The 16,058-nt window shown below is 45.3% G+C and overlaps 2 protein-coding genes across 2 annotated transcripts in view; one reads left to right on the top strand and one right to left on the bottom strand.

Moving 5' to 3' along the window:
- Positions 1–259: 259 nt before the first annotated feature.
- Positions 260–7,014, bottom strand: GCM2 (glial cells missing transcription factor 2). The gene is made up of 6 exons (XM_004753754.1): positions 6,967–7,014; positions 6,486–6,611; positions 2,831–3,083; positions 2,590–2,702; positions 2,019–2,144; positions 260–1,204 (listed from the first exon to the last, which is right to left on the bottom strand). Exons 1-6 carry the CDS (start codon positions 7,012–7,014, stop codon positions 260–262), a joined length of 1,611 nt encoding a protein of 536 aa, XP_004753811.1.
- A 934-nt stretch (positions 7,015–7,948) lies between these two features.
- The window catches only part of SYCP2L (synaptonemal complex protein 2 like), a 99,699-nt gene continuing 91,589 nt past the window's right edge, over positions 7,949–16,058 (top strand). Inside the window, 5 exon segments of the mRNA XM_013056767.1 lie at positions 7,949–8,126; positions 10,617–10,766; positions 10,855–11,039; positions 14,381–14,518; positions 14,926–15,045. Coding sequence (XP_012912221.1) covers positions 7,949–8,126; positions 10,617–10,766; positions 10,855–11,039; positions 14,381–14,518; positions 14,926–15,045 — 771 coding nt within the window.

A 16,058-nucleotide genomic window follows, 5' to 3' on the forward strand; every position in this document is an offset into this window, starting at 1 on the left:
GACCTGAGCCAAAATCATGTTGGAGGTTTAATTGACTGAGGCACCCAGGTACCCCTGTAGGGGTAGGTTTTAAAATGCTGTGCAGAATTTCCCTATACTATCTAAAGATTTCCAACCCACAATTTTCTCAGCTGACCAGCATTGTTCTTATTACATATGTCTGCTAGATCAACTTCCCAGCTCAAACAAGAGATGGCTTCTAGTCCACATTTCACTACACGCATGGACACCACTATTACACTGTGTCCAAGACTATTGTTCAAAAGTCCTCATTGTCATAGCTAAAGAATGGACTAGCCCCATCTGAATAACTGATCGCAGATCCCAACCTCGATGGATACACATCCCAAGTCTCTGTTCCATCTGTCCTGGAGGGAGTGGACTCTTGGGGAAAGGCCAGAGTGGGTCTGATGGCTCTGCAATTGCCTGGAATTTTCAAAGGAAGTGACCCTGCTGGTGAAGCTGCACTGGCTACTGAGGCTGGGGAGTCCAAGCTTTCCGGGTAGATGGGCAGGGGGATGTTTTCAGAAGCATAGTTACACCCTGAAAGGCTCTTCCCTTCCTGTATGCTGTCGCAGTATCTCAGAGCAGGGGGCTGGTAGGCCTGGTAGGACACTTTGGTGGTGGTGGTGATCACGGTCTGTAGGGCTGGAGCACCTGCCGGGGGAGTCGAGAGGTACCTGCAGGGAAGCTCTGAGTTATAATACGGGTGAGTGGCCACAGCCTGGAGCTGTCCATGGTCGGGCCTCTCCCCAAGGCCAGGTGTTCCAAGAGCTGATTTCCAGCCATGTTGTTTACTGGTGAAATCAAAGCTTCTCTCAAAGCTGCTGTAGGAATTGACGTTATATTGCAGTGCATTCAGACGAACCCAGTCTGTGTCATTAGGGATGCTGCTGGAATTTGGATAATGGGTGGGATGTGGGCTTGAATTTTTGTAACTAGGACCTGCCAATCCATAGCTGCAAGGTGGCCCAGGCAAAAAAATTCTTGGATTTGGATATTTCTGAAAGGGTGGCATTACATCTCCTTGGAAGGTGGCTAGGTCACAGGTAGCTTTGTAAGCCTCAGAGCTGGGGAATGAAAAGCAAGGCTGCGCTGGAACAGGGAAGCCAGTACCAGTGTCAGCAATTACATCAAACTCTTCTGGATTCTCCAAGGGAGGCATGTTGTTGAAATGTCCACTGTTGTCTTGATTCTCTGCAGCCTTAAAAAAAATATATACATTAAAAAAATATATATATATTTATCTCAGAGCAGCCCTCTGCTCTGAGATACTGCGACAGCATACAGAAAGGGAAGAGCCTTTCAGGGTGTAACTATGCTTCTGAAAACATCCCCCTGCCCATCTACCCGGAAAGCTTGGACTTCCCAGCCTCAGTAGCCAGGGCAGCCTTAAAAAAAAAAACCTGGGTTCAAATTCTGACTCTGTCCCTCAGTAATGGAACCAGTTACTTAACCTCTCTGAACCTCAGATTCCTAATTGTAAAACTTTCAGTAACAACCACCTTCTCTTGTGGCTTTTGTGACCGTTTCATTTGTGAAGCTCTTAGCCCTCACATGCCTGGCACATAGAAAGCACTCGAACACCAGTTTCTCTTATCCCTGGACTATCACGACCAGCTTGGCGTGCTTTGGCTGAAACCAGAGCAAGTTGCCCCAAGAGGTTTTATTCGTTCTGTGTAAATAACACGAAGGATGGTCTCAAGAAGGCACTGTTAGTGCACTGTTGGTACGCACAAGTTTCTGTCTTTATTAAAACCCAGTACCTGTCCTTGTATCAGGCCGTTGGCACACATCCTCACCATCTCACTGACTACAGAGATAGTTTGCTTTTTTTTTAAGAAGAAGAAATTAGGAACTCTATCCAAAATGTGGCTTCAGTGACATTTTGTGGGAGATATAATTTTCACATAAAATAAAACCTAATTGATTTATGACATTCGTATGTTACATAATTAGCAATGTATTTTGTGATGAAAATGAACAAAGACCACAGTGTCATGATAGCTCCCCATTACCTCTGGTTCTCGAATTCTCTTTCTCTGGGATTGGTAAAAAGAGGCCATTTGTCTCTTGTTGGCACTTCTTCTAGCTTCCGTCTCTGATTTGCTTTCTGGTCTTGGGTGATCATGCACTCCCTTGGCCTGCGTTAATAAGGAAATAAATCTTGTTTATTTATTTATTTATAAACTTATTTATAAGCTTTATTTATAAACCTATTCTGCTGAAGGAAGCTGGCGACGTTTGTCAAAAACTGATTGTCTCTCCCAAGATCTCAGGTTGTTTTTTGTTTTTCCAAAATGACAGAGAAAAAATTACTGAACTCATAAAACAGCACAGATAATAGAAATCCTAAAAGATCACCTAACAATCTTTTCCCCATATTCACTAAAATTTGGCTCACTATCTGCTGCCCTTACAGAACACACAGAGGCAGAGCTCATTCCTCAGGTCTGGGAGCCCCAGCCCCGATGTCAGACAACGAAACTCTATTTGGGTTAGTCCGGGCTTCCTAAGGCACACGGCAGGTGGTCTGGTCCCCGTGGCATGATGAAAATACCCACCACAGACTGTGATGCCCCCACCTACTTGGAAAAATATCGCGTTGCCATCAAGCCGCCAGAAGTTGGTGACGGGGTATCCGCTGTGCCCTCGACAGGGAATCAACTCCAAGGCAGAGTGACAGTTGGGACACGCCTTCTCTGCCAAGCCAGCGGGAGAGAAATATTAATAACTCGGACCCCAGGTGCTTGTGAAGGAGGAAAGGGAACATTCCTTGGGAACCGGGAACTCGGGGCCACTAGGCCACCCCACGGGGTCCCCGCCTCACTCTGCTGCTTCAGGCGCGCCTTGTCGCAGATGGCGGGCCGCAGCTGCAGGCGGGAGCCGTCGGGCAGGGCGCAGGCCCGAGCGCACACCACCACACCCAGGCATGACTTCTTGAGGATGTGGCCGTTGTGGTTGTTGGTGTTGCGCATGGCCCAGCCGCTCAGGTGGCGCTGCGCCTTCTTCTCGTCGCTGCGGTAGATGAAGCGCACGTAGCCGTCGGGCCACTCGCAGAAGCGGTCGAAGTGCGCCGGCTCCTGGAAGCACGGGGCGAGCGGGTGAAGCCCAAGCCGGACACCTTGTGCTTTTCATTTTTTCCCAAGCACATTAGAATAAAAACTGATTCTTTTTAATTCCAGCAGTGTCCTAAAACCCACAACTGTGCCATCTCAAAGTGCCACCCGTCCTGTCTGTGCCTGTCCGGTTCTGACCACTGGCTAGTCATGGATGTTTATAATGTTCTTATCTTCTAAATGCTGTCTGTGCACTAGCTCCTCTAGCCTCCATAACTCACACAGACAATAGGAACTACTATGATGGGTAAGTTAATCCGACAGAACACAGAGGTCAAAGAGGTTAACCGACTTGTCCAAGGTACAGAGCTGGTAAGACCTGGTTCTAGGATTTGAGTCCTACCAGTTTGACTCCTGGGCCTGTTCTTACCATCATGGGAGACCACTTCTGGGTACATTTCAGTGTTAATTTGGAAGTGAAAATGTTTTCAAATGAAGCATCAAAGCGCCAGGCTAAAAAGTGATTATAATGCCCTATCGCTGAAATGCGATTCAGTCTGTAAATATCTCCGTTTTGGTCCAGTGCTTTTCCTTCTAAATCTCTTGCCTCTACCTCAAACCTGTTGGTTGCATCAGCAGTGATACCCAGAGCAACATGACAGAGATAAACACAGCTTTCCCTGCTCCTCCCAAATTAGCTCTCCCAGGTTATAGGAGCACCGCGATGAAGGACTTAGCCATCAAGGTCAACCCAAAGCATAGGATGGAACCGGCGAAGTCCTGGACCTCATCCGAGAGCAATGTGATTTTTGCTCTTCTCAACAAAGAGCCGCATGGCTGAAATAGTAAGTTTTATCTAAAACACGCAACACTGCTTCAGCATCCATCATTGGTGGTCTTGCCCAAGATATGCGTTATCTATACCGCAATGTCTCTTTTGTGTAGAAGTTTAATATAAAATTGCCCTTTATGAAATGCTTAATATTTAGCCAGTACTCTCTAGCTCAGGGGTCAGCCCTAGGAATCCAGGGCCCAATCCAGCCTGTCTTAGTATGATCCACAAGCTAAGAATTACTTTTATAATTTTTAATGCTTGGGGGGAAATCCGAAGAATTTGATTTCATGACACATGGAAATTAATATAAATTCAAATTTCAAGACCCATAAACACAGTTGTATTGGGAAATGGGCGTGCACATTTGTCTGCATATTGGCTAGGGCTATTTTCCATCTATGACAGAATTGGGCTTTTAAAGGCGCTGAGACAGTATGGCCCGCAAAGCCACATTATGGAGTATCTATGATCCCCACGACAACCTTTCATGATGGGCGTCCATACTCTTATTTCATAGATGAGGAAGTGGAAGTTAGAGACAGAACTTTCTAGAGTGGCATAACTGGGATTCAGACAGATCTGTGACAGCCAGGTGCCACTGGCTTTCCTGATATGATAAAGGCTCAGAAGAGTATGATCACTACTTAACAAGCTGTTTGCAACCTCTCTCTCTCCCACCACCCCAAAGGCATTCAATCAAACATTGGCAAAGCAAAATTATTCTCATTTGGACAATTCAGACTTGAATACCTCATTAGTATTATGCATTCTAACAAAAATAGGTAAATGGGTAATTTTGTTTCCCAAACCACAGGGATATGGTTGAAATCATTGTTATTACCAAGAGGCATCATTTACCTTTTCTCAGAAATACTGTAATTGCCATCAATTAATACATTGACTTAAGGAAAGTCACAAATGAAATATTTAATGATGTACTATTAACTCTAAGTGTAGACTAAATGCTGTTTATAAAGTGAGCATTTCAATCCAAGGATCTTGGCAAAATAGAAAATTTCCCAGAAGAGAATATTTCATCAGTGTCCCCCTGTAAAGGTAGAGAATCCCCCATCCTTCATGTCTCATAACAGCTACTAAGGCAGTGACACTGAAAATGAAGCCACTGAGACCATATTTTTAAGTCAAAGCAAAAAATGGAGGACTCAAGGATTGGGTTGTTTTTGTTCTAAAGTGTCGGCACATGCAGACAAAAATGCACACCCTGAACATGACAGAAAATCTGGCTGATAGCTTGAGATTGTTATCTAGTTCCACCACTAGATGACAGGTCATATTAGCCTGAAACGAAGGCATATTCGGGAACTATCTCAAGGTCATACAACCAGTTTAGCTCTTTCTCCTTCAGTCAGCCGGAGCGAGGCTAGGATCCTGTTTCTCCACTTCTATTTCCCAGTGCACATGCACTTTTGAGATATTACACACATTCTCTGCTTAAGAACCTCTTATGAAGTTTCATGAAGGAAAAGTAACTTACATTTGCTCAGAAAGTCTAGAAAAATGCACAAAAGAGGAGCCATCTTTCCATTATTTGTAAGTGGCTCTTTCCTAAAATGCAAGATTAGACTATTATGAAGATTTTCTGGAGGGAAGTCAGTGCGGATGAGATGTTCTTGCTGTGCTATGGTCTACCTTCCCACAAATGGATGATGGAAGTAGCAGACTTTAAAACAAATAGAACAGATTACTAAACGTATGTACATTAAAAAAAATTGCTGATCTCTTTGAGAGGCTACATGACCTTACTAATGACTTGCTATTTTCTGATTAATATATATGGCATGTGGTAGTCTCTTTCCCAGTTCCAAACATTGTTGGAAGCTCACCTTTGCAAATGTGTGGGAAGCCACTTCTCTCACCTTCTACCTACACTCAGGACTTCAAAGTCACTCCTCAGTTTCTGCCCTAAACCAGTATGACCAAGCATAACTGTCCAGCTCATTCCCTGGACTCGGCTCTACCCTACTTTGTTCCATTAAAACAAAACAAAAATAAAATCACCCTAAAAGGAGGTGATCTCCTTGTCATTCGAGAAGTAAGATCAGAAGTTAGGGTCAAAGTCCAGATTCCAGAGGCTCCCTTGTCGCCTGTGGTCTGGTTAGCATGTCATCCAGGGCAGCCACTGGCGTCTGCATCAGTCACCTCAGTCCCACTATTTAAGATTCGGGCCATGGTGATTTATAGTCGTCTTACAGTTTTGCTGATTAAGAAGCAATGATGTCTACATTCGCTGTACCCTTCTCATAGATTTCAAAGAATGGATGAGAGAATCACCTGGTTTCTAGCTTGGATAAAGGAAAGCAAGCGACAGGTGTCCTGTTCTCACCAGATGACTGAGAACTTGAAGCCTAATTGACAGTTCCCCGGACAATTGGTGTGTTTCAGACAAGGGCAAGGAGAAGACACATCACTAATCCCAACTCTGCGTCTTGTGGCGTCTAACAACTGAGGACTCTCAGGGAGGTGGCAGTTGGAGAGGAGATTTCTCCTCACTTTCTGCAAGAACTTGAACGCCATCAGCCCTGTTTTGGATGGACAGAGCCACCTGCGCGCGCGTACCGGGTTTCACGCACCTGAGGCATCTGCGGATCGTTGATGTCCCAACTGAGCTTCATCCCGTAGGGGCACACGCAGTCCGCCTTCTGCCCCACTTCCGCCAGCATCTGCCCGCACCTTGCCTGCGCTCCCCGCCAACGATCCTGAAAGACAGAAGAAAAAAACCTGGATGGGCAAGGTGATGTTTTCCGTCTTATTGGATGGAGATAGAGAGACAAAGACACACAGAGAGACAGAGAGAGAGAATTTATTTAGAAATCCAGAAGGGGTGGAGGAGGGTTACGAGCTCTGTTCTCAGCCACGGCGCTGGAAACCGCAGCTTCGGCTCTGGCCAGCTGCCCGCACGTTTATAAAGACACACACCCCCCCTCCAGGCTCCGCCTTTCCCCTCTCCTCGCCAGCTCCCACCCTCCCCGCACCGGCGAGGAGGGTCACCCCCGCCCGGATAGAGACCTAGGAACGGACGGGGAGGTTGACCTGAGCCCTCGGGAAACTGACCAAGATGTCCGGGGGCGAGGATGGGGGTGGGGAGGTGAAATGTCGCATTTAAGTAGAAAAAAAATTTTTTTTCCCCTAACCTCTCCTCGCCTCTGGGCTTTGGGGTTGTGTTTCGATGGAAGGTTTTTGCGACAGAGGCTTTCCAGCCGATACAATTCCTAGGCACTGTTTGTAAGACTCTGGCCGTCGCGCGCCCAAGTCTGGGTAACTGCGCCCGCGCCCACTGGCTTTGGACTTCTGCTCTCCGGCTTTGTCACAGCTGTTGTGAGTGTCGGGGAGTCTGTGCTTTTCTCCTGGGGGCTGGTGGACTGGCGTCCAAAGGAATGCCAAACGTCCCCGTGAGCTCCCGGGTCTAGGTGCACCTGGGAAGTGGCCCAGTGAGACAACAGTCCCTGAAAGTGAACCTGGAGAAGGAGGGATGAGATGAGCTACAGGTATCCAGAGGGGGAGGGGAGGAGCGGGGGTGGGGGGCTCTTCGGGCCCAGCGCTCATAAGCAGGACATTCAGCTCGCGCTCTCTCTCTCTCTCCCCACCGCACCTCCCCCCCCACCCCCGTCTTAGTTCTCTCTGGGCATCAGTTTCCTTATCTGCTTAAACAGGGGATTGGGACTCCGTGATTTCTCAGCAGCCATCCACTGGAAACAACGTTTTAAAGATCGTCTTTATTGGTGTGTTGTCGTGGAAATACCCCCATTCCATCTGCGGAGGTTTTCTGGAGCCTGGAGGAGCCAGCCACGTGAGGGGGGCGCAGGACGCCATGGATCCCCCCGGACAGACTCATTAGGGTTTTTGCGGTACCTAGAGGCGTCCAATAAAAGAAATCGTTTGACATGACTTAAATCTCTCTGTAGCCACTCTGAGCGGCGAGGGAAGTGTTTTCCCAGAATTTGTTCTCCGGCCTTTGCTCTGCAGGCGGCACGCTTCTGTTCCCAGCCGCATCCAGAAAAGAGCGGCTCCTGAAGGCCAGTCACTGTTAGAGGGGATGCTGGGTGGGACCTGTATCCCTCCAAACCCCGAAGCCCGGCGTGCGCTGGACCTGGGAGTCGTCCAGCACCCTCCGGGCGCGCGGACCGCTGCTGCGTGGGACCGGCCGGGAGCGCGCCCCGCCAGCGCCTCCTGCCAGACCAGTCTCTTCCTTTGGCCAAAGGCGGAAAAAGCAGGTGCCCCTTAAACCCGCAACCTGCGCTGATGAATTGTCCGCGCTCGCGGTCCTCTCACCTCCTGGCCAAGGGCACAGTCAGGTTTGTTAGGAAAGTCGGTCCAATACTGAGATGCTTTTCAGAGCTACCAGCGTGGACAACGGAGAACTCCGGTGACAGAAAATGCCATATTTGGGCAGTTTCACGAATTTTCTTCTTTTTTCTAAGTTTCAAGCTGGATGTTCCTCCCATCCAGAGGCGAAAGTCCACGCGAAAAAAAGGACTTGGTCATCCCCCCAGCCTCTCCTCCCCCAAGTTCCCTTTTTTGAAAGATTGTGTAGGTCAGGGTTTCCGATTAAAATCACTCTCCCGTAGTCGCCAGGATCGGGGAGGAAGCGAAGAGCGTGTCCTCTCTCACCCCAGGAGTTTTGTTAGCAGATTTTCATCATATTAACCGAGTGTTGAAGGTCTGGCGACTCCTGTCCTTCAATTGTTTTTTTTTTTTTTTTTTTTTTTATTCTGTTTGTCTTCCAAATGTTAAAACTATTCACACCTTTCTTTGACAAATATATATGCCATTAATTGTGATAGGTTAAAATAATATATACTCTAAAATGCTTTCACATAACTTCAAATATATTTAAAATCACCTCTGAGACTGCATAGATGTTAATTTTAATTTTGGGTCTTATTGTAAAAATTATTAGGATCTTTCTTGTCTCTATAATCTTGGAATGTTCCTAGAGAGTCTTTGAGTCTTTACCTTCAAAAATCTAAATATAGGGGTGCCTGGGTGGCTCAGTGGGTTAAAGCCTCTGCCTTCAGCTTGAGTTGATCCCAGGGTCCTGGGATGGAGCCCTGCATTGGGCTCTCTGCTCAGCGGGGAGCCTCCTTCCCCTCTCTCTCTCTGCCTGCCTTTCTGCCTGCTTGTGATCTCTGTCTGTCAAATAAATAAAACATTTTTTAAAAAATATAAAAACAATTTTTAACGTTAAACCCAAATAAATTAATTATATACCTTTTTTTCTAAATGGATTCTAGTCTCTAAAGAAATATCATTGAGTCTCTCCCATTATTAGTTTCAGAAGAATTAAAATCTTAGTTCCAAATTGCTCTAAAATTATGTCTCAGTAAAATAAGCTCATGGCGGGGGGCCTGCCTGGGTGGCTTCATTGGTTGAGCGTCTGATTCAGTCTTAGCTCAGGTCTAGATCTCAGGGTCATGAGTTCAAGCCACAGGTTGGGTGTGGAGCCTCCCTAAAAAAAATTAAAAAGCTAATCGAAGTGAAAATTTTAAAATAAAAATAAAAAATAGTTGTGTTTTCTACAGTGTTGTCTTACATTTCTCCAGAAAGTTTGAATGCATTAACAACCCTATATTTTGGAAGGATATGTTTCCCCCCCAAATTCTGTAAATAATTGATTATCAAGTTTTTGCCTATTATTAAGCAAATTGTAATTTTATTATATTTTATTGTATTCTCATTATATTATTTTATTCTGTAAAGTCAAATGCACTTAAACTATATTTTGAACTATATTTTGATTACTGTTTGTTACTATCCTTCCATTTTTTTTTCCTGTGCTAGTATTTTCTTTGATTCAGAACAACTTTATATTCATAGCTGGCTCTTCCTTCATTACTGTTTTGATACAGTAAAAGCTCATTAATTAAAAAGCAAAGGCAGAAGCCTTTGCATTTGCAAGTCTTGGGTGAAAATCAGGAAATTAAGGTAAGTATATTTACACGGTATTGGGCAGGAAACAGACATCATAATCTTTGAAATTAGTACCCTTTTGAACTGAAGTCAGGTGTGTGTGCTGACCTGGGCTGACTAGCAGAGATTCTCGTTCTGTTAGGTCTTAATTTGATGCAAACAGGTATGTTCTGTAAATGTCTTGACATGAAATACCCATAGTTGGTAATCATAACACAAATTTTTACACAAGGAAAGTTTAGATCTTAGTGGTGCTTAAAAAAAAAAAAAGATTTCATTTATTTATTTGATGAGAGATCACAAGTAGGCAGAGAGGCAGGCAGAGAGACAGGAGGAAGCAGGCTCCCCGCTGAGCAGAGAGCCCGATGTGGGGCTTGATCCCAGACCCTGGGATCATGACCTGAGGCGCAGGCAGAGGCTCAACCCACTGAGTCACCCAGGTGCCCCATATTTGTTTGCTTAAAAAAAAAAAAAAAAAAAAAAAACCAAAACCCAAAAAACCACAGTCCAATTTATTTTGCCACCGTGTCCACATAAACAGGCTACTTAACGGCGAAAACCTGGTCATTAGCACACACTCCAGCTGGGTTAAATGAAGTAGGTAGGAAAGGCTAGTGGATGAAATTATTTGTTTGCTTCCCCTCCCCCCGCTTTGTTTGGTTTTGGTTTTGACTGAGAAGACCATGTTATTGGGGTGGGGGGCAGCCCTTCTTTTGTGAAGTCAGGAATATTCTCACAATTTCAGGTGCAAATCTGCTTCCTATTGGGGAAACTCCAGTTTTTGTCTCTATCAGTATCCAGAGACCCAAAACAGCTCCGCCAGCAGTTGAAGGCGGAGAGAAAACTGCGGCTTCTACAGAGGGAGTATCTGTCAGTTTGGAGCTCCGCAAAGGAAGAGTGTTTCCGCGACGGTATTCACAGCCTCGGAGGAACCGCTTCCAGGTGTGCGTGCGCGCCCAGGTGGCCCGACCACGACTGCTAATCACTCGCGAGGGTATCTTGCGTCTCATATAAGGGCAGGGTACATTTCAGGTGCGGTAAATTGGTTAGCGTCCCGGCGAGGACTGGAGCTCAAAAGCCGCGAGGCTCCCCGGGCCCTCGCCGTGGGGGAGCCCAGCTCGCCCGGGTTTCGGGCCGCAGAACTGCGCGAGGCTGAAAGCGGCGCCCGAGGGAGGCGCGCTCTGGGCCGGGAGCCTCGGGATGCAGGCGGTGAGTGGGTCTGGGAGGGTTGGGAGCCTCGGGATGCAGGCGGTGAGTGGGTCTGGGAGGGCTGGGGTTCAGTCCGAGCCCTTTCTCTGCGGTTCGGGGCGGGGGGGGGGGCGCACGGATGTGTGGTCCGTCGGGTTCTGGGTGCAGAGGCTGGCGTGTTCCCCCGGGACCCGGCACCTGCTACCGTGCCCTGACGCCGGCGGAAGAGCTGGGGGGGGGGGCGGGGAGCTGCGGACCCTTGACCCCTTCCACAGGTTTGCTTAGAGTTTATCCGGAGCTTTCAGCGAGGGAACCAGCCAGGAGAGAAGCCGCTGGTCCCTTGCCCATGGAAGAGGAAACTGGAGAATTAATGTTTAGAGGCCAACAAATCATTCTTCTCAATTTGCGGCGGGCGTTTCCCCAGCCCCTGCTACTGCGTAGACCGTGCAGTGACATTAACTCATCTGGGCTCAGACCTGCGGTCCCAAGTGTAGGGACCAAGCGGGGACTCGGGCTACCCGCGCCGTAGATAAAGGTCCCTAAAAGGCCCGCGGTCCCACCAGTGGTCCCGCTTCTCAGCATTCGTTTAACTGGAATCACTGCTGGTGAAAAAAAGTTAAGTCTGCATTTGGGTCTTTGAATTGACCCAACTTCCCATATTTGTAAGTAATAATATTGTAACATGTGCTGACATTCAAGGATCTTTTCAAGTCGATATAGAAGTAGGACTGTGAGCCCAAGGTAGATTAAAAAAAAAAAAAACAAAAAAACAAAACAAAACAAAAAAACAACCAAAAACAAACATATCTTTAGGAGATATTTGAAGTTTATTTTTTTGTGTATTGTATTTTTAAATAATTGTTGGGGTGAAGTGAGCAGATGAGATGCTGTTACTTAATGTAGCATAATGTGTTGTGAAAACCAAGGTGCAGACCCAGGGATTACTCTTGAGGAAAAGGTGTAACGATCCATTGGTAAATGTCTTGTGAATTCTCTTGTGGGTGTTGCTAATATTTGATCCTGGAAGTTGCTGTAAAAGTCCCGGAGGAGTGTTTAAAATTCACTGAAGTCCGAAAGCAACCTAGAGCTCCATCTCACGACTGGGCTTGAAACACACTTTCCAAAACTTCATTTTATAAGCTCTCATTCTAAAAATGGTTCATTTAACCAAAGCCTTCTATTTGATAGCTGTCACTACAGAGTTTGTCTATTTTGTGTGACGGTGATGACAACGAGGTTTGCTTTGCTACTTGTGGTAGTCTGTAGTTGTCCTAATACCGAAGAAAGTTCAATTATTTCTAAGTATGTTACTTAGACCTATAATCAGTGGCACAAGTCAACAAAGTTCTTGTTTGGAATGACCCTATGATGCTTCATTACTTTAATTTTTAAAATTTGAGCTTCATTTCTTGGAGACATTTCTAAAAATCTTTTTGTACACAGGTAGAGGAAGGTCCTTTGCAGTCTGTGAAGGAAGACACTGGGAGTGGACTTGCCCCCCACGCTTTCTATGTAAAGATCAAGTTTATTTTTTGCTGGGGGGGGAGGGAGAGAGCAGTGTGTGTGTGTGTGTGTGTGTGTGTGTGTGTACGTGCGTGTGCGCCCTCTTCCTAGTTTTGTGATTGCTGGCTATCAGCACAAAAGTTCTCAGTTGCTCAAGCCAGAGGCAGAGAAATCTTTGTTCCTTCCTCTTCCCTAGTCTCCTATTCAGTTCATTACCATACCTTCGACTACCCTACCAATATCTTAGTCTGAACTATCTTGGGCCAGGTAGTATTCTAGGTAAACAGTATTGAACAAAACATACAATTCCTCCCCACATGGAGCTTACAGCTTGGTAGAAAGCCAAAGAAATAGGTCACTGACCAAAGGAAAGGTGTAGGAAGGAAAGAAAGCGGAGATCATCATGGAGAGTGGAGAGCAGAGGCACTTGCCTTACTTGAGTTAGTCCTGGAAGACTGACCTAAAAAGGTGATAATGAAGCTGAGATCAGAGGGTGATAAGGAGCCAGCCAGGTAGAAAGTGGCAGGAAGAAGCAGTCTAGGCATAGAACAGTCAGGGCAAAGGCCCTGAGGGAAGGCAGAATTTGAGTTAAAAAAAAAAAATTTAATGTAATTTAACTTTGTTATTTTTGTTTTTGACTTAGTAGGGAAGTCAGGCAGAAGTTGACAGATCAAATCCTGCAGAGCCTTGAAGACCAAGGCAAAGGGTTCGGAATTATTCTGAGTGCACAGAAGCCAAGTGGAGTCTCAAGCAGGCAGAGGCTTGAGCGTCTGAGAGTCGGAGTGTAAATCGCAGCTAAGAGATCTCATGAAAGTTCTTAACCTTTCCCAGCCTTTCAATCTCCCCAGATAAAGAATCTGTCCTTTCAGGGTGGCGGTAAGGATTTCGTGAGAACATCAGTGGAACACTCCGGGCACAAAAGTTTCACTTAAAAATATTCTGTTCACATGTTTAATTTCAAACGGTATCTTTCCTTTTAAATCAGTACTAAGAATATGCGGAATTCGGAGCTGTATATAGTAGAATACCTCCTTACTAAAACAATATTGTAGTGGAGCCTGGGTGGGTCAGTGGGTTAAGCCTCTGCCTTTGGCTCAGGTCATGATCTCAGGGTCCTGGGATCGAGTCCCACATTGCATCGGGCTCTCTGCTCAGCAGGGAGCCTGCTTCTCCCCCTCTCTTTCTCTCTGCCTGCCACTCTGCCTACTTGTGATCTCTCTTTCTCTGTCAAATAAAATCTTTAAAAAATTGTATATTGGTAATTTAACCTTTGAGAATAAAATTTTATAAATGGAAAAAAATCCTATCTTCAGAGTACAGATACTTAGGGAAGGGTCTGTTCAAATGCATGTATTTAGAAGTAGGTCTTGGCTGATGTTCAGGTGGAAAAAATTTCTCATTATGACAATTCGCATACTTAGTCAACAACCTGTGATTGTGAAATTCATTTTCTTCAAATTCTGTCATTTGTGTCACTCATAATTTGCGTTTTTAGGGTCTTAGAATTTCTAACCTTAATAAGGAAAAAGTCTCTTCTCCCACAGATATCTGGACTTTAAGTGTAGTTCTCTCTAAGTCAATGGCTCTCCAACTTAGCATGTAAATTGGTGAAGCCCTCCCCCTGCCTCTTCCGGTGTTTCTGATTCCTAATCAGTCCCCTGGTGATGGCCATGCTGCTGGTGGTCCACAAAACAGGTTTTGAGCTTGTTGGCTTAAGACCGCTTGCAATGATTGCTAAATGATTTACTGTTCAAGATAGAACTACATTTATCCTCTATTAATTCCACACTGAATTATTGATAGAAATAGAACTATGAAACAAATATTCTTGGGGGGGAAATAATTCGCAAACTATTCAACTTTCCAGCTTCAATCACTTATTATGGATGCTTTCCATGATAAAGGATTTCAGAAAATAAAAGAGTATTTTCAACAGAGAGAAAGCCGCATTCCTCAAAAATACAATCATCTTGTATTCTATTATCTTGACAGATCCATAAATAAGGCAAGTAAAGTTGATTGTGTGTGGGGGGGGAGGGAGAATACCAATGTGTAATTATTCTGAATGCTTCCCCACCCCCCAAGTTTTATTGGGGGTATAATTGACCCTTAGTGCTGTATCTTCAAGGGGTATGATATAGTGCTGTGACTGACATGTACTGGGAAATGATGACCACAACAAATTTATTTAACATCTGTCATCTCCTAGATACAAAATAGAAAATTTCCTTGTGATGAAGGGCACCTGGCTGGCTGAGGCAGAAAAGCAAGGGGGCATGAGTTCGAGCCCCGTGTCGGGAATAGAGATTATTTAAAACCTAAAAAAAAATTTCTTTGTGCTGAGAACTTTTAGGATCCACTCCCTTAATAATTTCATTGTAAGGTTTTAACTTTGTGTGGTCTAATACCCAGCAACTGGAGAAAAATGAATTTCGACATGTTGCGCTGTTGCTGAAATGTCTTCAACGATTCTTCATTGACGGCCTCAAAGAAGAGGAGCCTTTGCTGATCCAGCAGGGACTGATCCCAAAGATAAGGGTCTTGTTTTAATTTTGTATGGCCTTGAGTCATTTAAAGAACTGGAATGAAACCAGTTATCTAGCTTGGTAGTTTGTTCCTTTGCAATCGAACTTGGAAAATTGGTAGGGATGCCTACAGTCTTTATCAGCAAACATGAAGTTCAGGACAGGTTGTTTGTATATGTGCTGCGTGCTCTGGGGGTCTGCAGAGATGAGCCCGACCTTCCCTCTTCTCCCCTTGACCAGCCAATGTTGTAGTCGCAGGTTTTAATTATTTTAGTGAATTTCACTTGAATATAGCCTGAGTCGGGAGTAACTATGACATGCCCCTCCACTCAAAGGCTCTAAAGCTATTTTAATAGACATGAGTAACAAGACTGATTTTGGATAAATGATCAAAAACTTCCCCTTGCCACAGCCTATTTTTCCAAACGTGAAACTCAGTTGAATCTGAGAAAACAAAGAGCAAAAATATTTATACTTATTAGAATGCTTATTCTAATTCAGGCAGTTGTGACTGTTTATTCTGTGTTTTAGGGATTAACCGGAGGGTACTATTATGCTTTGACAATGGCATCTGGAAGCAAAACAGAGTTTATTAAATCTCTTGTTATATCCCTCTTTTCATGTGCAGATTTTGCAGCCCTTTTAGATGTTTTGTTGGTGAGGAGATGAGGGAAGATAGAGGGGCAGGAGCATGATCTAGCTGGTTCCAAAATCTCTTCCCGGCCACCCCCCTCCCGACTCTAGTATCTGACGTTTAGTCAGACCAGGTTGGCATGCTCGCTTCAGCACATATACTAAAATTGGAATGATAGGAGATTAGCAAGGCCCCTGCTCAAGGAAGCAGAGAAAGTCTGTTATCTTAGGGTTTCACGTACTTGTGGATCATATACCGTGGAGGACATTAGGAGACGGAAAGGAAAAGAGAATTGGGGGAGATCGGAGGGGAAGAGGAACCATGAGAGACTGTGGACTCTGAGAAACAAACAAGGTTTTGGGCGGCATGAGGGCTGGTGGTGGGTA

This window comes from Mustela putorius, unplaced genomic scaffold (genome assembly GCF_011764305.1).
Source record: "Mustela putorius furo isolate JIRA1106 unplaced genomic scaffold, ASM1176430v1.1 tig00003870_pilon_pilon_pilon, whole genome shotgun sequence".
In the NCBI taxonomy this organism is placed as follows: domain Eukaryota; kingdom Metazoa; phylum Chordata; class Mammalia; order Carnivora; family Mustelidae; genus Mustela; species Mustela putorius.

Excerpts from the sequence above, each read along its gene's own strand:
- GCM2 (XM_004753754.1), bottom strand. The coding sequence starts at position 7,014 with ATGCGACATTTCACCTCCCCACCCCCATCCTCGCCCCCGGACATCTTG. Across the intron at positions 2,703-2,830 it reads GGCGCGCCTGAAGCAGCAGA|AGAAGGCGTGTCCCAACTGT; the intron begins GTGAGGCGGGGA and ends CTGGCTTGGCAG. Across the intron at positions 2,145-2,589 it reads GCAACGCGATATTTTTCCAA|GCCAAGGGAGTGCATGATCA; the intron begins GTAGGTGGGGGC and ends TTATTAACGCAG.